Source organism: Scleropages formosus, chromosome 2 (genome assembly GCF_900964775.1).
Source record: "Scleropages formosus chromosome 2, fSclFor1.1, whole genome shotgun sequence".
Taxonomy (NCBI): Eukaryota; Metazoa; Chordata; class Actinopteri; order Osteoglossiformes; family Osteoglossidae; genus Scleropages; species Scleropages formosus.
Genome location: NC_041807.1, coordinates 31,541,259 through 31,563,205, shown reverse-complemented (window position 1 = coordinate 31,563,205; position 21,947 = coordinate 31,541,259). Strand labels below are relative to the sequence as shown.

Below are 21,947 nucleotides of genomic sequence, written 5' to 3'. Positions count from 1 at the left end.
CAATGAACACATCATCATGGGCATTGTGGTATTTAATCTTGCAGAAAGATTACGTTTAATTAGTTTTTTTCCCTTATGGGTTTTGGAAGACAGCTTGCTGCCCCTGGTTTTATGACCGACCCTTGTGAAGAGTGCGGTTATCGGTTCTAATTCGTTTCCTTACGGCGTAAATCGTACTCGTTGTTGTTATTGGCAGGAGAACTTGTGTGCTGCAACTAAGATGTTTTTTTTTCTAATTATCAGGCCTCTGATTGGCTCCCTCTCTCTCCCCTCCACTCCCTTGCATGCACGTACACTTATGTATACATGACCAAAACTCCAATATGACTGTTTCCAGTAAAATTTCGTTTGTTTTTGATAAAGAGGGTGACAGCTGCTTTCTTGCAGTGGTCCTTTCTGAGGAATTTTAGCTTTGTCTGGAGTTTTCATATTTTTATGCTTGTCCAGCATGGTCTGCCTGCCTGCCTTAGGGCAGCCTCTTGGTGCAGAGAGAGGCTGAGAGGCTCAGATGCAGCCAGGCATTGCCCTGCATACATAAACAGTTGTCCGGCAGCCTCCGCCACGCTGGCTGTGCCTTTGCCTAACTCAGGCGGTGCTGTGAGTGACTTGTACTTCCTGCAATGTCCGAGACACTCTTGATCTTTGTCCGATGTTGGCGTTTTTCGGAAGATTGCTTTTCTTGGTTATCCGTAACTTGTTTTAAGTGACATGGAGTTGGTGGCTCTACAGTTTAGCTACTTGTGATTTCTGCTGCAATAATTTCCTGCAGTTTGTTTGTCAATGCAGGTAACAGTACACACACACACATTTTCAGAACCGCTTGTCCCATACGGGGTCACAGGGAACCGGAGCCTACCCGGCAACACAAGGGCGTAAGGCTAGAGGTGGAAGGGGACACACCCAGGAAGGGACGCTAGTCCGCCGCCAGGCACCCCAAGCGGGATTCGAACCCCCGACCCACTGGAGAGCAGGACTGTGCGCCACCACACCCCCCCCCCGCAGGTAACAGTATTCCTGGGGAAAAAACACTGAGTGCGCGCGCACACACACTTTCAGAACCACAGCCTACCCGGCAACACAGGGCATAAGGCCAGAGAGGGAGGGGACACACCCAGGACGGGACGCCAGTCCGTCGCAAGGCACCCCCAGCGGGACTCAAACCCCAGACCCACCGGACAGTAGGACTGTGGTCCAACCCACTGCGCCACCGCAGCCCCCTCAAACACTGAGTAATTTTTTTCTTTTTTTTTTTTTTTTTTTTTGTAATGTTTTATGAACCAGTTCTCTGAATGAAAGACATTTGCTGGACTTGCTGCTCAGTATTGGAAGCCTGAATTCTGAGGCAGAATTTTGCCCTGGCAGTCCATTTTTGTAGTATGCTCTGATTCTTTTTTTTTTTTTTTTTTTAAATGTAAGTTCAGGTGTCAGAATTTTTGATAATGTCTATTGATTACTGCTGTTATATTTTATTCAATGAATCAGTTACTTTGCTGTTCATTCAAACATGACTGGCTGCTCTTTTTACTTTGATCTTCACCCATTGCAAGCCTTTGCTCTTTCTGGTGCCCACACTTGTAGTTGTTTAGTATTTACTGTTTTCCTTGAATCTTACATTAATCCATTGCCTAAATCATTTCTCTTGCTGGCTTGTTTTGCATTACATATATAATCATTGTATACCAAACAAATTGCTGACTTTATTTCTGGTGTACTGCATTTGTGAAACTCTAGATCTCTGAACTGTCCTTTAGTTTTGTTGCTAATGGGTTTTGTTGTCTGTACAGTATTCCTTCCAGGTTCACCTTTTTCATGAATTGACCGGTATTGGTACTCCTCAGCAGTACTCCTCCACTGGTGATGGACTTGAGTACACTTGTTGAGGACAATGTTTTAGTAATAGCCTGCATTATTTATAGACGTGGATGTTTGCGTCCCACAGAGTGTCATTACGCCGAGTTGAAGGTTATTCATTTTTGTTGTATTCAAAAAGATATGTGTTAGCTGTATCAACCCCACACACACGTTGGCTGAAGCTGCTTGTCGCGAGCGGGGTTGTGGCAAACCGGAGCCTAACCTGGCAACACAGGACGTAAGGCTGGAAGGGGAGGGGACACACCCCGGACGGGACGCCAGTCCGTCGCAAGGCACCCCAAGCGGGACTCAAACCCCAGATACGCCAGAGAGCAGGATCCCACCAAGCCTGCTGTGCCACTGCACCCCCTGCTCTGTAGCAACCAATAAAGATTAATTTGTTTAATAAAGATTGCTCAAATGTTTAGTTCATCGTTAATAAACTGAATAATATTAGGTAGTACTATCTACTATTAGCTAATAGATACTGCTACATAATAGATCTGCACCATAACATTGCACTGGACAAGAGATTATTGTTAAAGGATGGATGGGTGGACAGAAAGTCAATTTGATTATAATGCTTTGTAGTTGAGGCTTTTTAATTTTTTAAGTTCTGCACCCACATCCAAAGCCCTGTCAATTAATTGTTCTTTTTAATTTCTGAATTGACACTGTGTGTGTGTGTGTGTGTGTGTGTGTGTGTGTGTGAGACCTCCTGGAAAGAATCAGACAAACTATAAATGGAGGATTTGATGGTTTTATGTTTACTACCAAAGCAATGACTGTGGTATTAATCATTGTCACATTGTGTAATATTTGGTCAATGTTATTTTTTAGTGGCCCATGTCCTTGGATGGAAAAGACCAGTTAATGCACCCCATTTGAATGCAACTGTAAATACAAGTGAACTGCACTTCGTGTGTTAACTATACAAATATTTAGTCTTTTACCTTTATTTCCAACAACGTAGTTCTGCTATTAGTCCGTCAGCATTTTAAAGATGTTCCCCTAATATCAGTGGCCTGAAATGTCAAGCACTGGCTGCAAACTGAGGAGTATTTGCTTGTTCCATCCAGAAGTCGAATGTTGATCGTAGACAGCAGAGATTTATCGCTATGAATATAAAAGTTCTCTCAGAACAGTGGTCAGTCAAAAAAACGGAGTGGCGTTTTCTTGAGCACATGGTGCCCTGCCTCCACGTTCAGCCATCTTCCCCATCCGGAATACAGAGACAGCTGGCTTCCAGTCTGCAGTGTTTCCTTATGAGTGATGTCTTATTCAGGGAGGCTGTAGCAACACTCCTGCTCTGTGTGTGGGTTGTGGGAGGAAAAGCAGAGAGCTAGGGGAAGGTTGTTGCAAGGCTTTGTCTTGGAGCTCTACCTTATCCCATTTCCACAATGAAGGTGCCTGTCATTATGTACCTGCAGTGTTATATTAAGTGTGTTATATTATGTTAAGCCTTTTGTTAAATTTAACATTTATTTTGAAATTAAATGCTGAATTATTTATAGTTTTGGAATGTTTACATTTTGAACATTTCTTTCCAGTGCAGCTGCTAACCATAAAGGGATAAAAAGAGTGACTGGACACTTTTGTCATTAGTTAACACCCTGCCAGGAGGAATTTCCTTATTTGTTGTACTTGTCTTTCAAAGTTGATGATCTTAATGCTTTTCTAGTGAACTTGAAGATTTGTCTTTGAGGGAGCCAGTAGTTGTAGGACTGCCCATGTCAAGCTGTAACTTAATAGTGGCATCAAGGGAAAATGACTGACCATGTCCTCAGAAATGAGCCAAGATGTAGTTTTATATTAATGTTTTTCCCATTAAATATATAAAAGGAATGAAAGAAATCAATGAGAAAAACAAACAAGCAGTGGCTGAAGACGCGTACTGTAAATGCATCAGGCATGACAGGCATTGCTCTGGGCTGTGAAGTGAAACAGAAGTGTAAGTATTGGCAGATTTCAGCCTGGTGTCGCATATAACATGTTCCTGAAAAGCTCTTTATAAGATGAATTATGATAAACAGAAGACATAATTGTAATTTGTTTCAGCAGTAATAAGGGATAAAGGTGTACTAGTATAAAGACTAGTTAATAATCATTCTAAGTTACTCTGGAGGTCTGCTAAGTGAATGTTTCTTGCTGCACCACTGTCAGGAGGTGTGCAAAACCAAATTTGGTCATCATGTACGTGAAAAATTGCCTTTTAAATCAAAACGGCGGTATTAAATGAAAGGTAGTCCTCATAAATTGTTGTATCTGGAATGGCTGTTTCTCGTGCTATGATTGTACTGTGTTCTGAAATCAATTAACTCCTGTGTTGTGGGTGAACGATTCCTCCTTTGAGTGAAGTGATGAATTTGCACGTACATCGTATTCACTTAACACTCTGCCCAACAAGCAGCCCCTCAAGTGTGTTGCACTAATTAAAAAGCTGTAATAAACTAATGCTCATGTATAAATTTCATTTAGACCTTGTCAGGAGCACTAGGGTATAAATGTCAGCTATTCATCACGTTGCGCACACTGCAGCATGCTACGTGTCCTCAGCTCACATCATGCCTTAACTCTCTAGGGCTTTCACATTGCTGAAAAATTGGTATATTCGTGATTAGATGAGAGTATGTCACAATGTCAGCTCTGGAACAGAGTTCTCTGCTTAGTAACTATAATTTTGGGATGGTCCCTCTTGGACCATATCTGAGTCAGTTTATCCCACTTCTTAGTGCAGTATCAACAGAAATGCTGATGAAACAGTATCCTGCCTCTCAGATTGAGTGTTTTTCCATCATCCATTTTCAGCTGAAAGAATGATCTTTGCCTAATACTTCTTGGAAATGAATAATTATTTGGCTGAAGTGAACAGATCGTTCTTAGGACCAGTATTGATCAGTGAGCTGCCTTACAGTTGTCCGTTGGCTGAAATGCAGTGCAAGGTTAATTAATATAGAGCAAGTTTCTTGCTGTATTAAAATGCATCTTCCCTGAATATTCATACTGTGAAAATGCTTGCCTCATCAGTGTGCAGTGTTACCCCTAACTAGATGGAGTCTTTATTTGAGCTAGTTTCAAAATGGTGTTAGACAGCTATTACTATAGGCTTATAGCTTATTGGGAACTCTTGAATTTCCTCATAGAGAGCCTCAGAGATGAGGGGTTTGCGATTGACTTTTAACCTGAAATCTCTGAATACAAGACTAGAACCCTGTCTTCCTCTGATTGAAGCCAAGCAGTTTGATTTTCTTCTCCAACCTCATCATGTTTTGGAAAGCTTGAGATGGGATTTTTTTCTATGAAGGGACGACTGGAAAAGGCAGTACCAGTGTTGTGCAAACTGAGCGGAAAAGCCTTGCAGTTTGCCACCTAGAGACTGAGAAAGCAGAAATGATTGCTGTGGTGTGTTAGATTTGACTTAGAATTCCTGGCAGTGAACTCTTTCTCTTCCAGCCTCTGGCAGTGCTAATAAACTGTTAATAAACTCCCTGTGGCAGGAGAACGAGGCCAAAAATGAGTAACAGTGAGGGTCCAACATTTAGAAGACGGAAGGGGCACATTTGTTGCATTCTGAAAACTGTTCGACAGAATACCTTGCATCTGCATCCTGCTGTGATGTCTTCCTGTAGAAACTGTGTAAACATAGCAGCATTCCCTTAATGATCATGTTTAATAGAACTCCCATGAGCATATAACTTTGTGGGAGCTGTCTTTTTGCAACCACTTTCTCAGTGCTTATGCACTGATGACCTACTTTTTAAATCTGTTCATTAGATCTGTGTGGGAATATTGCTCTGGGAACCAGGACTCGGGATGCCTGGGGTAGCGGGATATAACGAAGTTGCTTTGTCCTCTTGGGGTCTGGATTTTGCCCTGTTTAAGTTGTGTTTCACTGCCAGATGTAAACCATGAAATCTAATCATACTTGTGTCTGCAGTTTATTTGCTATGGCAGATGCAGTGGTATGGTTCGGACAAAGGGCAGCTGTAATTTTGTTTTCAAGGAGACGTTACTGAATAGAGAAACAGTATTTGACGAAGTATAATACAGTAGCAAAAGTGCAGAGTATATTTAAAAAAAAAAAAAAAAAAGCCATGTACTTGTCTCCATTGACCTTGATTTAAATTATGCCACTGGTTCAAAGTGGCGTTCTTTCGTTACATATAACTGCCTCTGGCATTCCTATGTAACTTGCAGCTGCCAGTTGGAGGACATGCCCTTGAGAAGCTTTCCTGTAACTCAGGCCAAGAATCTTCGTCTGTCAGAGTCAGCACCAGTTCTGCACTTGACACTGGAGTGGAATCCCTGCACTCATTGCTGCACGTGTATTGGATACAATCAGGAGTTGTGAAGACATAGTACCAGAAAAAACTTCAGCTACCACATCTTTCTACAGCTATCTAATGAAGCATGTTCTCAATTTTTTTTAATCTTACAAGCTGCAACAGAATAGCTGTGTGATTGCATCTGTGTTGAACCATATTTAAATAATTGGATCTGAGAAATATACTCTAATTTGGTTTTGTCAAGTTTTCTGGTGCTGAATTTAAAGGATTGACCTTTTAATTGGAACTGAATTTCTGTTAGTGACTGGGACCCATGTACTTCTGTCTCCCACACTCTCTGCAGATCTTCCTCTAGCCTAAATGAGTCAGGAGATTAATGCTTTGAAGGATAATTAGCACCCCATAAAGTTGACAGAGATTACATGATTCATTTGCCTACCAGATTATTAAAACATATTCAGTTTTATTTATTTAGAATTCTTGGCATGTTAAATTCCTTTTTTGTCATGCTGTTGTGTTTTTTTTTTTTTTTCCTTCCAAACTGTACCTACCTAGCTCTTTTTTGTAACCATTTTTAATCCAAATTTTGTGCCCATCTCTTTGCATTTATTGTGTTATGCAAAACAACCTCATGCTAGACTTCAGAAAAGGGGGGAGGAGGGACTTGTTTCAAACAAGTTTTATTACCATGTATAGAAAGACCATTCTCTAACATGATGAGTGGAACCTTTCTACGGTAACTACATATGTTTTCTGTTGGTGTACTAATCATGCCCTTTGTTTTGCTTAAATGATGATTTTACCCAGAACTACTTACATTTAAGGGGGGGGCGCGGTGGGTTGGGTTGGGTTGGGTTGGGTTGGGCCGGGTCCTGCTCGCTGGTGGATCTGGGGTTTGAGTCCCGCTTGGGGTGCCTTGCGACGGACTGGCGTCCCGTCCTGGGTGTGTTCCCTCCCCCTCCAGCCTTACGCCCTGTGTTGGCGGGTTAGGCTCTGGCTCTCCGCGACCCCATATGAGACCAGCGGTTTCAGACAATGTCTGTGTGTGTCTACTTACATTTATTAAAATAAATTTTGGCTTTTATATTACTCTGCATCAAAACTGTGCAATTTAGGTTAAGTACCTTCCTCAAAAGTACAACAGCAGGACTTGAGTTCACAAACTGTTGCCTGTGTCCATGTGCTACTGTTGTACTTCGTACTTATGTCATTTACTGCTGACAGGGAGTAATTCCTGCTGTAAAATATGTTTATATGACTGTGGAATCTTTTTTTTTTAAAAAGGCTGAGAAGAAACCAGAGAAAGCGCATCCCTGCCAGACGGATTCCTCTTCCCAAACATTCTTTTGGTTTAGTCCCTCACTGGTAACCCTCAGCTGTCACTGTTCAAACCACAATAGCACAAGTAGAAGCACAAGTTTCAAATACACCTTGAGTCCATTGTCAGTTACGCTCCTTGAAAAACCCTGTGCATGACAGTTGCTAAGTATTTGAGTTAAGTTATATGTTTGCATTTTACTTCTTTAGAGACTCAGAGGACCTGGAGACCTCTGGAGTTTAATGGTGATATCAATATTATGCTGATGTTCAGTAGCTATAAAGTTTTTGGGATCATTGAATTTTGTACATATTTCAAGGTCTTGATTGTAATTTGTTTTTGTTTTCCTAGCATTTATTGTTATGTTAGCACTAACATTTTATAAGTGCCATTTAATATTCCTTATTGTTCTGTGTTTGTATTAAGAATTTAATAATTTTTGTAATTCTCTTATGTTCCTATGGGTTTTTTTGTTTGTTCAAGAGTATATTGTCTTGCATCTTTGTTAGGATCATGTGACAAATGTGAAGAAATTATCGTAATATGATCAAGAATGCCTTTGCACTGAATTATTATATAAGAAGATGGTATGTATTAACAGAAACTGTTGTACCAAGGGTCTCACTTTTTGAGCAGCTGTTATTCTTTATAGTCTCCAAGAGGGTTATGGTCTAATAGATGTATTTATGTGAGGTGATCTGTTTGCGGGGAAGCAAAGGTAGGGAACTGGAGCAAGAACAAGGGGACAGTGATAGACATATGGGAAAACTAATTATAAATAGTGGGCATCATCGAAGTTTGAGATTGAATTTCTAATGGAGGACATACCAATGAATGTTGCGTTCCTCTGGCTGTCATGAAGTGGGACTTTGAGTCTGACTGTAGACTAGAGTGGGAGGTAATAGGGGCATTTAATGCCACCCGGTATCAAAGGGATGATGGAACATCCCCTGCATTACTTTGTAAAATCTTGGTTGAAAATTAATGGAGAGCACCAGCAGCTGTAATTGTTTCAGGAGCTGTATCTCCCAGAAAAAGAAAGACTGGGGGCGGGGACTAAAATACCTGTAAAAGTAAGACTGAACAAAGTTGGCCCTCCTGGTGGAACAGCAAATAAATACTGTACCATAGCATAAGTAATCTGTTTTTTTTTTTTTTTTTTTGAAAGCAATAACAAGCTTTTCTTGTCACCAGAATTATCGTGATCTTGTTTCTATGGAAACAGTTGATTCTGTTGATCTGTCAGACAAAATGAAGGTTACTCTATGAGGAGGGTAGGTAACCTTACTTGCCATCCCTGATTTTTGGTTTGTTGTGGTATCTCAAAGGTTCATTACAGTAAGACAGTTATCCAATGACAGATTGAAGTTCTGCTTTGTTACAGTATACGGATGTGAAGTAGGTTCCTTCTCATCATGACAGTGTCTAAATTAGTAGCACGCTCTGACATTCTTTCCGTTGCCCTGCCAAGAGACTCCAGGGATCCTTTCACATCTGCTGGGTTGTCGTATGGAAGACATCAGGACTGATTAATGTGTCATTTACATTATAGGAGGCAAAGCTATTACTCAAAACCTTGTACTGCAGGCTGGGGGGTCTTTATTTTATCATTGTTGTTTTAGTATATCTCAATTTTTTTTTTTTAATTTTGAGAAGGCCAACAGCAGTCAAAAAAAATTTTTTTCATGAGTTTTGAGAGAAACTTTAAAAAGAAGATTGTGGATAAGATGGACACAGCTAAGTTTTCATAGAAATGTGTAATAGGATCTTAGATTTTGCTCATTTGGTTTTGTTTTGTAAACAACTTGCTCTTCACCTTAAGATGTAACAGCATTGCCTTTTTTTTTAGCAAGGGTCAAAGGGAAAGTCAAGTGAATTGAATGTACAATGAAATTGTCAGGATATCAAATAATCTCTTTGTGAAGGGGTCCTGTAAATGTGAAACACTCTTTAGTCCTTTTATGAACAAAACTGTCATTTCTAGTGAAGTATATCAGCTGAGCTTTTATGGTCTCTTCCTCTGGCACGTTGAAACAGTTTAATATGTAGAGAGCACCCAAATGACTACTGTTCAGAACATTTGTAAAATACTCAGTTGAATAACCAGCTGTAATGATACACAATTAATCCTTATTTTTCCCTCTAGGAAGAAGATGGACTTCTTCATGCTTCAGCCCTTCTCTTATCCACCTGCTACTTCCTGAGATCTGTTTCTGCCATGATTTTGGAAAGCAACCTTAGTCTTTGTAAACAAGTCCACCATTCAAAACCCAATGGAAATACAGGTTACCTGTGAGAAGTAGAAGAAAATCCAAACTGCAGGAAAGGGTGAGCTGGCTCTTGATTACTTATGGTCACCATTTTGCTCTTCTGAAATGTATAGTAATCTCATCGAGTTTGCAACCTGAGCAGAACTGACCCTGTACGAATCCTACCTTTTCCCTGCTTTGAGTAAGGATTTTATCTACCTTATGGTCCTGTGACTGAGGAAACGATATGGTGTGTGATTTTTGCAACACATGGACTGCTACTGAACTCACTATTATTGGTACAATCCTGGCTGTACTGTTAGGTTACTCTTGTGATACCTTACGCTTTTGAATCTTCACTAAAAAGAGTACAACATATAGTACAGAAGCTTCCAAGAGTATAAATAAGCAAAAGAAAGTAAAATCTGGCAAAGTTAGTTGATATGATCCCTGGAAAGGGGTCCATCTGATGCAGTTCCCTCACAGCAACAGGAGGATCGATGTTTTGTGCACCAGTTGATCTCATAGGGTTTCTGGTTACAACTTGCTCTTGCTTCCTGGGACCTTTTGCAGGGTTCTGCAACCTCCCAATGGCATCCATCAGTGAGCCACACTCAGATCCTGCTTACGGGGCTGGCTGTTTGCCCTTGGTGATGTCAGCCACATCAGGAGTACTGCCCTTTGCAGTTTGCTGTTTGCTTCCTCTTTGAATTTTCCTGAAGAGGTGTTCTCATCTTTTCAAGCCCTGGAACACTTTTGGGCTAAGGGTTCTTTTTTGTTTGTCTTTGTTCTTTTTTTGTCAGATTTTCAAACTTTTTTTGCCTAAGTGTTTTAGTTTTTTTTTTTTTTTTTTTTTTTCCATCCAAGGAGAAGTTGGCTGGTTATTACTAGGATTTGGTGGGGTGTTTTTGAATTGAAAAACTAAGATAATTACATGGACAGCTTCGTCTCTCAGACCTGACATCTGCTGCTATGATTTCCTTGGACCAAATGCTCATTAATGCACCATGTTCATTTTTTTAACCCTCTTGAAGCAGGAAATTGGAGTTAACATAAGTGCTTTGGGACTTTGTAGCAGAATTTAAATGCTGGTACCCCAAGTTGAGACCTGGTTAGGATCACTGTTTTATTGATTTTAAATTTTTTCTAATCCATCACTGCCTTTTTCTCGTAAAAGTAGCAAGCGATTACAGGGTAATGGGAGAAAGTCATGCCAGTGTTTTTGAATCTTTTTGCAGAGTAAAAATGATTTAGGAATCAAAAACCACAATTGCTGTTTTGGATTAGGAATTTTTTTTCTTTTAAAAAAGAAAAAACAAACATATCAATAAAACATTCAAGAAGAGACTGAACACCCTACTGAGCTCTCAAGTGCAGTTGCTTGTATCTGCCGTGCACAAGGGACAGGTACCATAGCAGACAGCGAGTTCTTGCAGTGCCCTGCAGTAAGTGACCTGGTTGAGGGACCCTACCTGCTATGACCTGTCCTGGCAGCCACATCCAGGAGCCATGCCCATGTCCTTGTCTGAGATGGCAGTGAGTCCGGTCAAGTCTATGTTCTGGGATGTATTCCCCCCAATGGCCACTCGCAGGGTGTACTGCACCCCTCTCTACCAAGATGGGCATCTGTATGTGCTTGGCGGATGCAGCGAGACAGGCCTGCCACTGGACAGCGTTGAGGTGCTGGATGTGGCCTCACAGACTTGGACCCAACTGCGTCCACTGCCCACAGCCCGGGCTGGGGCTGCTGCTGTGGTGCTGGGCAGCAGGCTGCTAGTCATGGGAGGCATGGATGCACAGCAGAACCCCCTATCCTCCGTGGAGATTTACAACCCTGATGAAGGCAAATGGGAGAGGAAGGCTAGCCTTGGTCAGCCCTCCATGGGCATCACTTCTGTGGAAAAAGGTAAGGGTAACATGGTACTGCTCAGGACTGGGGTTTGATCATATCAAGAAAGTTGCAATGACATATAATGTTTTACTCAGAGTGCTTTGCAGTCAAGAGAATGAATTTGCTAATAACATGAAATGTGTTTGATGTGTAAGACCAATGTATTAATAGAAATATTGCAGTTTGCTATCTTTTGCTTTGATGGTTTTTACTGCAAAACATGCATATTATGAATTTAATGTTAAGAGCCATGCAGGTATGAAAGTAAATATGGAGGGGATTCTGCTTACATGAATCTGCCAGTTCAGAACTGTTTAAATTTATTTACATTTATTTAAATGTATTTAAAACATGTTGCTGGAATACTTGCACAGCTCATTTTGGGTTTCAGATTATGCTTCTTCTCTGTGTCCCTTAGAGTTTGTGGATGCATGTTAAATTAAAAAAAGGCATTGTAAAACCTAATCTATGACAACATCCAAGAAGAGCACAGACCATCTGCAGAATATAATTTAAGGTTCTGAGTTTTGAGTCTCCAAAGTGCCAACGACCTCAGAAAATTTGTTGCTGTGATGATTTAACCCTTGGCTGCAGTTTAGCATTCTTCTCAGTGTTTATATTCAAGTATGTTTTGTTAAACACATTTCAAAGTATATTTGTGTGCTCATATCATAAGTATGTTGGATTGCATCACAGTAGTAGGCGGAGCAGCATTTTGCAAGTTTTAGATATTAATGAAGTAAGAGTCAATTAGATTGTATACAATTAGTACATAGGAAGAGAGCCCAGAGGAAAAAGAAGGAGGAAAACTCTTCTGTTTTGTCACATCTGAATGACTTTGTCATGTTTTTGTTTTACTGCTAAAATTTACCTTGTTTTGCACCAGACTGTTTAGTTCAGTTTAAGAGGGGGCATTTGTACTTGGGGAATTTGTGTGGGAGTCCATGTGATTCATTCAGAAGCACAGGCAGATAACACAAACTTTGTCGTAGCAGTTTGGTGCCTCTCACAGTAGTTAAAAAATGCAAAGAAAATCTCAGCTTGACCTACTTCAAGTCACCTATTTAAACTTTTTGAATTCAGCAGGAATAAATTAGCCATGACTAACAAGTTACCTTGTATTGAGCAGAGTCAGAGTGGGTGGAGAAAAGAACTGGTGTATATTGATTTATTTATTTAAAGGAATTGTGTTGTATGCTGTTACTTGTGTGAAAACAGTTCATGATGTCATTTTCTTCCCTAGGTCTATGGTTTTTGAGAAGCATTACTCACCATGTCTTGTCTTCAAAGTGCATGCACATTAATTCTGTACTCGTGCCAGTTGTGCTTGTTTACTTTGATCCTTTCCACTGCCTTTGAAAACTGGCAGTTGCACTGTAATTTTCAGAGTATTCCTCAGGTTGCATTTCGGGACGGTTTGTTATGAATCAGGATGTTTGTGTAAAATTGTGTCAAATTTGGCGGCCTTGTAAGATAATACACCGCAGTTTTACAGGAATTATGTTATTTTGCTTTTATTTAAACAGTCAATTACTTTTAATCAAAATTCATATTTATAATTCAAACAATTGTTTTTTCAAGTCTCTATTGCTGTATAGTGTGGAGTCCGCTAGGAAATTCGTGTAAATAACCCATGTTATGCTATAAGTCTTATTGAATGTGCACAGTTGCATAGCACTGGGCCTGCTCTTTCTGGAAGATTCTTCCGACAGTAGCAAAGGTCAAAGAGGTGTCACTGCCATACTCACTTCCAGACAGAGCCATTGAGGTGGTGTCTTTTAATCCAACTAAGAACAATCCATGCTGGTTAATATAAATACATGGCCTGATCAAACTCTAGCCATACTTATTGCTAAAATGAAGTGCGGTTAGATGTCATGCTCAAGGGGCTTTAGGGAATGTCAGTCTGCCCGGTAACTGGGTGATTTTTATTATCCTCAACTGATACATTGCTGGTTTGCTTTTACTAATTTTATTTATTTATTTATTTTTTTGCTTTTGTTTTGTTGGATTCTTTTTCTATGTCTGACACAGAGCCTTACAGAGAGGGCAGTACTGTTGCCTGGCAACAAGTTGTGTGTGTGCACGCTTGCATATGCAGGAGTGAATATGTTTTAGGGGTGCTTGTTGACCCAGGGAGACTACAAAATTTCTAGAATGATAGAAATTGATTTGGCCCATGAATCCTTAAGCATCAGCAGCAAATTTTAAACTGGTTTCAGTTGTTTAGCTCACTGTCAGATATATGGGAAATATTTTCCTGTGGTTTTGTCCTTACTACTTTTATAGGCAGTGTTCACCCTAGCAAGTATATAAAGGTGAAGTTCAGAGGGGTTGATTTTAATAAGTTGTAAGCAGTTCCAAGTTCATCCGAAGATCAGTCTAAATGATGTATAATATTATAAGGAGAAAACTGTAGCATATTGAAATAGGAGTGATAATAACATTACATATAAAATACATTTTAAAAAAAGAATGACTTAAAGTAAACTTATCATGATAGTTATCTGGACTAGCTTGGAGAAGATGGAAGCTATATGTCACATTTAAATAAATGAGTAATTAAAACACAATGGAAGAAAATAGAGGATGCAAACACAAACATGTGAGTACATAAGTGAGCATAGAGTGCCAGAATGCAACTGAGAGCGTGGGAACCTGCTTCCTACTATGCACCGGGTTTACAGTTTCTCTTATGTAGCCTCTTGGCTCAATTTTCAAATAGGGTCTCAGTTTTTCACAGTAGACAATGTTGTGGACTCGGACCAGAGGTTGTAGACCGAATAAACGAGAATCCCAACCGATTAACGGTAAGTGTTATGGATAATTGCACTCTTGGTTAGTGGTAAAACCAGAGCGGGAGACTAAATAATGAGAGAATACTGTACTTTTGAAACTGCTTGTTCTCTCTGTTTTGTTGACAGAGACCCACAATTAAATGTTTTCCGTTTTGTGCACAAGTTTAGTTTTTTCTTTTCTTTTCTTGAAAATAATGAGTTCTGAAAGTCTTTCTCATCCTTTTTCATAAGCTTTTCTGCTCATCTTTCTCCTGTTGCCTCTTCTGTTCATTTCCTGCTCACTGGTTCACCTCTCTGTTACTCCTGTGGAAATTTTAGACTTGGATTTGTAAATAAAGCGATTGACTTTAGCTTTACCTTCAGTTTTTTTTTTTTTTTTTTTTTTTTTTTTTTTTGACAGTTAAGTTTTATTCATTTACAGAACTTTAATGGCCATTGCTGCAAACAGTATAGGTGTAGTGTAAAAACATTGTACAATGAGGCAGACTGTTGTCATTTTTCATATTATTTACAGTGTATTGATTTTGTGTGGCACAGCAAGTAGCGCTGCTGTCTCACAGCACCTGGGTGGTGTGGGAGGACATTGGTTCAATCCCCATTCAGTCTGTGTGGAGTTTGCATTTCTTCCTGTGTCTGTGTAGGTTTCCTCCAGGTGCTCTGGTTTCCTCCCACAGTCCAAAGACATGCTGTTCAGGTGCACCCATAATCTGTGAGAGAGAGAGAGTGTGTGTGTGTGTGTGTGTGTGTGTGTGTGTGTGTGTGTGTGTGTGTGTGTGTGTGTGTTTTCCACTGATGTATGGATGAGTGACTCATTGTAAGTAGTGTATCTAGCAGTGTAAGTCACCTTGGTAAATAAGGTGTGTGGGCTGGTAACACTACATAGAGTTCATTGGAAGTCGCTTTGGAGAAAAGCGTCTGCTAAATAAATTAATGGAAATGTGTGGTTTATGACATATTGATACAGCTCTGTGCTGGTGCTTCATGCATTGTGTTTTGCCTGTTTTTCCTATTGACCTTGCAGAACTTGGAAATTTTGCAGAATATATGGCATTGCAACTATCAGATCTCATAATTACCTGTAACAGTATTTACAGCTCTGCGTGTAGTGGAGTTATTGTTTTGGTACTGTGTGTACTTAATTTCAAAACTTTGAGGAAAAATTTTTAGAAAAAAATTCCCCCACAATAATATTTAGCTGAAATAAAATGCCTCTAAAATTGCCAAAATTTTTTTTACACACTTTTTTTTTTTTTTTTTTTTAATTTTGTTGTCAATTATGTTTTTAGGTTTTGGAGAAATAGTATTAGGAACAAATGGTATTAGGAGTCTCTTGTTGTACTAAAGGGACTCCGTGTGAAACAGTGCCAGAGTGGAACTCACTTTCAGCTTGCGGGTCAGCCGGTTGTATCAGCCCCTCAACTTTCAGCCTGTTTAAAGCCTAACTGGCCCACCAGAAAAAGTCTGAAATGGCCCAGTGGCCTCTCTGGCATTAGTGTGAAGTCCTTTGGCTGACAAGTAAAGAGAAGTACAGCACTGTGATAAAGTGTTTGGCCCCTTTCTAATTTCCTGTATGTTATTGTTAATTTTTCACACTTTTTTGTATGTGTACTAAACTGGTGCTCTTGCATTACTTTCCAAGAGACACGTATTTGTCAATGAGATAGTATACTACAGATGAATTAATGTTTTTGCGTTTTGTTTTCATTTAGTGGAAGAGTGGATGTAGTTGGCTTCTTTAACAAACTGCAGGATTATAATATGCAACATTGTAAAGGGTTTGCCAATGTTCAGCCAATTTGTTGTACATGTATATCAGTCTTTCAGTTGTAGACAAGAAAAACATTGTTTATAATTACATTTTGTACACATTGCTTTACATTTTATTACACAATGTGCCTTTGGTGCAGAAATAAGGAATAATTTAACAGCATGTCCTGGCATTTAGCACATATATTCATTATGTGATATATTGGAATTACATAGGATAGCTGGTTTAATACTTAAACATGCGCATGTGGTGTTGGGTCACAAATCAAAATATGTGTCCAAATCACACATTTTGCAACATAGAATAGCAAGAGCAGGCTTGTCACATGTGAAAGCACTCACTTTACATATTTTTATATCAGAAATAGACTAATGATGCTGTTTTTTTTTTGTGTGGTATTTGTATCGGTCTTGGGTGCAGTTTTTAACTATACAGTGTAAGCTTTAACTACAGCATATGCCCAGTGCAGACTTTTTAAAGCATGGTCCTGGGGGCTTACTGGATACCTTGTCTTTGACTCCAACGCTCCCTACCTTTTAACTAACCATCTGGACTGGAAAAAATGATCTATATGTCTTTCCCATTTATGATTACTTTTAACAGAAACACTGAGGGTACATTCAGGATGATGGCTCATAATATCATTCTCTTACCTGATTTGTGTACCCGAATAAAGACCAAAAAAGCAAGGAAGAAAACACTGTAAAGTTTATTTGTACCAAACTTTAAACAAGCTAACAATTAATAATCCGATTTCAGCATTTAGAAAATGAGGTCCTCGTGTTATGCATGTATATGTCATGAATTTAAGACACACATTTTCCTGTCTTTTGTTAATTCCATATTTTTCAGTTGTCTGTTTTCAGATTTTTTTTGAGCAATCACCTGTTTTGTAGTAGTGATTTTAAATTAGTTTGAATTTTAATTTAGCTTGAAGCTAACAAAAATATTAAGTTTTACAGGGTCCTTTTTTGTTTTTTTATACCTATATCTGAGACATTATTTGCTGGGTAAGTTCTGTATGTTTCTTATTGTCACTTATCTATGTTTTGGAAAGCAAACAGTCATCCGATGTTGAGGAATATTGCACGCCTTAAGTTAACATAAGATAATGTTCATATTAAGCTTTTGTTGATTGTAATGTGGTTGATAAACAAATTCCCTCCTATCCCCAGACTTCCATTCCCAATTTTGTTTGTAAACTGAAGACCCAACATGCTTGTAAGGTTCAGAGTAACTGAAATATATAAAAGGTCTTTCCTTTTTTCAGTAAAAAAAATCCTAAATACTGTCTCTCTCTGGGAAAAATTTTGAAATCAAACAATTAATTATCAGCTCAGCTGGAGGAAAAACAAGGTCCCCAGGAAACCCTGTCCTGGGATTTTTTAGAGGAAAAATTAGTTTTCCTTACTACTAATTTTTGTTTTGTTTGTGTGATCAAACAGAATATGAATACCCTTTCAGAAAACAGTTAGTGTTCTTTTGAAAAGGCCAACATCCTCAATCACTAACGCTCATACACATTCACACAGGCAGCAGCTTGCACATGAACTGCCACTTCAGGGCTTCATTTCTAAATGATCTACTTTTGAAACGGCCTTTTTTTCTGCACACCTTGGGGATGTTTGAGCAAATGTGTGGAACTGCAGGTATTCTGACAGGTGGAATGCAGCGCGAGAGCCTAGGCAGCACTGATGTCCTCAATCTTCTTTGATTTCTCAGGGACTGCAGGACTAATTGCAGAGTTTTGGATTTCTCCCTGGACAGTGTCACTGTAGTCTCACTTCTTATGTAAGACTGGAAAAGCCTTCCTGTGGTGTCCTTTAAGGCAGTGTTTGGTGGGAGCATTTGGTTTATCCATCTGTCTGCCTGCCCATTTGTCTGTCCACTTTTGCATCTGGTGTCATTCATCTGATACTCCATATCTGTCATTGTCTGTATATTGCATTTAGTCATGTATTAAGTAAATGGTCTTGACTCTGCTAGTAGTAGTGTGTGTAGTGTAGAGTAAAAGTAAGGTGCATTCACAAAATGCCTACAATATGTAAAATGTCTTGAAGACACATCGTATGAGCAGAGTGTCTTTATTGTAATATTTCTGGCACATATGGGGGATGTCCAGAGTCTGTGGAGATGGGCAGAGCATGCATATGGGGGAGGTGCACTGTGTGTGGACATGGGGCTGAGCATGTATATTTGAGATGTGGGGAGTGCGGTGGAGGGCGGGCACTAAGTTGCGCACAGGGTCACTAGGTAGCTGTCTCCACACAGGCGTAGCCTCGATGATCGATGAGGCTCTACTGGCTTGGAACGTGGCCAGGTGTATCATCACCTTTAGGATGTTTGCTGAGCTCTTCTTCCTTTACTGCTGGATACATCTTGTTTGTTTCCTTACAGTCAGCTGTAAAGGACTGTTGTTTACTCTTTGTTTATGCTTCTCTCTCTAGGACTGATGTGAAATCAAACAAATGGGCTGATAAAAGTGTAGTCCTATATACACCAGTCTGAAATCTTTCCTCCATTTGTTATTGTTTAGTCTGTATATTTGAGTATCAACAACCATGGTCACATGGAAGCACAGACGGCCAAGAGTCGCATGGTCCATCTCGGCAGTGCTGGTGCCAGTTGGAGAAGCGGTACATCTGTCATGACAGATGATGCCTGATTTGTCCCTAGGAGACACTTATGACACTGCCTTCCAAGAAAGCCTGGCTTATGTATTTAACAATGTTTATATTTCACCCAGTCATGGGTGAGATTGGGTAATGACAGAGTTGTGTGTGTGCGTGTGTGCGTTATAGAACCAATCCGTTATTCAGAAGGAGCGCTATTATTGGCTCAGATACTCTGCAGCGCTACAACTTAGTTAAAAGTCTCAAAATGTATCTTCATCTTTTTTTTGGGTAAGTCATAAAAGTCACCCAGATGAAGTAATGAAAATCAATGTCAATGCGGAAACTAGATATGACTTATGAAAACAAAACATAGTTAAAGGGGTTGTTACCATTTGATTATGCTGACAGGAAAATTTATTTCTCATAGCTGACCTCAAATTTAAACTTTTCCTTACCTCAGAACTTTGTACTACTGACATTTTTTTAATTGAAGCAGACCTTACTCTCAATGTTTTTTCTTTTTTTAATGTTATTTACAAATGTGTGTTTGCAAATGTCTTGTTTCTAGTCATAAAAATGTAGGATTTACATTTATCAGATGCTTTCTCCAAAGCGACTTCCAATGAGCTCTATGTAGTGTTACCATCCTATACCTTTATTCACTACGGTGATTTACACTGCTGGTACTGTACACTACTTACAATGGGTCACTCATCCATTCACCAGTGGAACACTCTCTCTGTCACTCACACACTATGGGTGATCATGAACAGCATGGCTTTCTACTGTGTGAGGAAACCAGAGCACCCAGCGAAAACCCACACAGACATGAGGAGAACATGCAAACTCCGCGCAGACTGAGTGCGGATCGAACCCATGTCCTCTCGCACCACCCAAGTGCTGTGAGATGACAGCACTGTTCTCTGTGTCATTGTGCTGCTCAAGATAAGGCATGATTGTTTGCCTAGAAATTCAATGTCTGAATAAGTGAAGAAAATTTATTTTAATTCTTCTTTTTGTCTCTGTTTGCTTATGATGGGCAGTCTGTACATTACATATATGCTGTGTTCTTAACCCCGCTTTCATTGTGATAGCTTGTATTTGCCTTTACGTGGTTATATTTCCCTTTTTGTATTTTTCTTTTGCATTATTCCCAGTAATTGAGTCTAACCTAGCCTAGTTCTTTATTCATCATGTCATGCTGCAACAAAATATTTCATCCTGAAATGTCTGTTTTTTAATGTTTATTTTTCAACCTTGAGAGCACTTTTGCTTTGTATAGACTTAATGTTGTTGGTCACCTTGGATGAAGGCATTAGCTAAATGAAGGGTCCAATACTACAAACGTTTGTACATTTCATTACAGCCAAGAGGGTGGAATCAATACAGAAGCTCTGTAAGCAGAAGAAAAAGCTTTATCTGGATTACAGCAAATGAATCAGGCTCAGGAACATGAAATTTTTGAAGAAGTGTCCCGTGCACAGCAGCAACATCTCCACACACATTCAGTTACACCCGCAGTATGTAACATTGTTACTGGCTATGAGGCATTTGCATTAACCTAGCTGCCTTTTGTGCCTTGGATTCAGGTGGTATGCTTACGATTGTGCTGCAGGGCAGCAGGGACAAGTCCTGCGCTTAAGTCCTGTTACCCCATGGGTGGTCCAGAGGGAGAAGGCCCTGCCACTGTGTGACTCCTCTCAGGTATAACACAATCAATCCTTAATGTGGCTGATGCCAGTCCCTGACATGGCAATAGTCAGTCCTGGAAGTGGGTGAAGAGTATGGGGGCCTGTCATCTGTCTCGAAGGGCTCTATTCAGTGTCATGACACCCTATCTCAGTGTATAATCATTTCAGTGATTGCTGTACAGATCCTGGAGTAAGGCTCACATAGGAAGAAAATCAGGCTAACTTGGATAAATAGTGGGCCCCATTTGCCAAAGACTGTTGTAATACAGAAGTACAAGCTGCAGCAGGCAAATTAACCCATGAGGGGGTGATTACGTTGGTGTGTTTGCAGATTTTGTTGTTATGGAGTTGTGGTATAATTTAACTTGGGTGATTTGAGTTTGTAGAATTGCTGCATTTGCTGTGGGTGGAGGTTCTCTGTCGTGTGTAGAGGGGGTGGGTCTGGGATGCCAGACTTCACTGTTGAGCCTTCCAGGGGTGTCATGGGCCTAATTCAATGATGCACTGTCGAAGGAAGGTGCACACTTGATAACCTCAATGAAATATACGTGGTGGCACCCTGTGGTTGATGTGGTAGTTAGGGAAGAGATTAAGCCTCTTGGTCCTGAGTGATGTAGATGTACAATGGCAATGCCAGATGTCCTTCTCTGTGGCCTTGTGGTGAAGTCAGTTGGACTGGGTCCTTGTGTACAGTTATAATATGTGCATGGAATGTAACATCCTATGTATGCTGAATGAGTAGTGAACAGTCTACATTTTGGCACGAAGTCATACTGTGAAATTAAGTAACTCACGGGTGGAAAACTAGTCTTGAATAAGATTCAAAACCCATATCTTGATTCTCAAATACTAGTCCCTTTAGAATTATGTTGATGCTTTTACCTAAAACAGTCCAGTGTCATAAAGGTAATGTCGTCATATCACCTCGATAGCAGTAATTCAGTAGAGAAGCACAGACTAGATTTGTCAAGGGAACAGTCTTGTAGCTTTAATGTAGCTGTTGAGTCAAGTCTCATTGGATCTTTTCCTCCTGTGTTAAAAATGGAAGCTGAGTTCCCAAGCAGGGACTTGTTGTAAAGCAGAACCAAGGAGCATTTAACTCTTTAAAAATGCATCAAGATTTTAACTGCTTGGCACTCTGGGAGCCAGTGGAGCAAGGGCAGCTGGCAGAGGTACTTTGGTTCAGTGAACAAAGCCCTGCCACAGGCACAGATGCTCCTAGGTTCCACAAGCAGGCTGTCTTTGCCTGAATAAATCATTGCCCACACAAAGGGGCTCAGCCTGTGGCTGTGTGGAAAGGCTATGACAGATCCACCTTTTTAGCAGCGGGTGCAGAACACTGTGATGCTTTCACAATTTAACCACAATGTTTGTGGAATGTGATAGTCTTCCTGCCTTCCGATATGTATTTTTGTCTAAGCAGGTACGTCCTCCACCTACGTGTATTGTGTGTCACATGTTGGTGGCGTGGTATGAGTAC

At 40.0% G+C, this 21,947-nt stretch overlaps 1 protein-coding gene across 3 annotated transcripts in view; it reads left to right on the top strand.

The window, feature by feature from the left end:
- The window catches only part of klhdc8b (kelch domain containing 8B), a 67,474-nt gene that overhangs the window by 644 nt on the left and 44,883 nt on the right, over window positions 1–21,947 (top strand). The window contains exons 2-5 of one of the 3 annotated variants that reach the window (XM_018737610.2): window positions 7,422–7,502; window positions 7,965–8,729; window positions 9,602–9,783; window positions 10,278–11,610. In XM_018737610.2, the coding sequence (XP_018593126.1) occupies window positions 11,214–11,610 (397 nt within the window). In that variant the 5' untranslated portion in view covers window positions 7,422–7,502; window positions 7,965–8,729; window positions 9,602–9,783; window positions 10,278–11,213. Of the gene's footprint in view, window positions 1–7,263; window positions 7,503–7,964; window positions 8,730–9,601; window positions 9,784–10,277; window positions 11,611–21,947 lie in introns of those variants that run through there. The other 2 variants (XM_018737609.2, XM_018737608.2) reach the window with 2 other exon arrangements.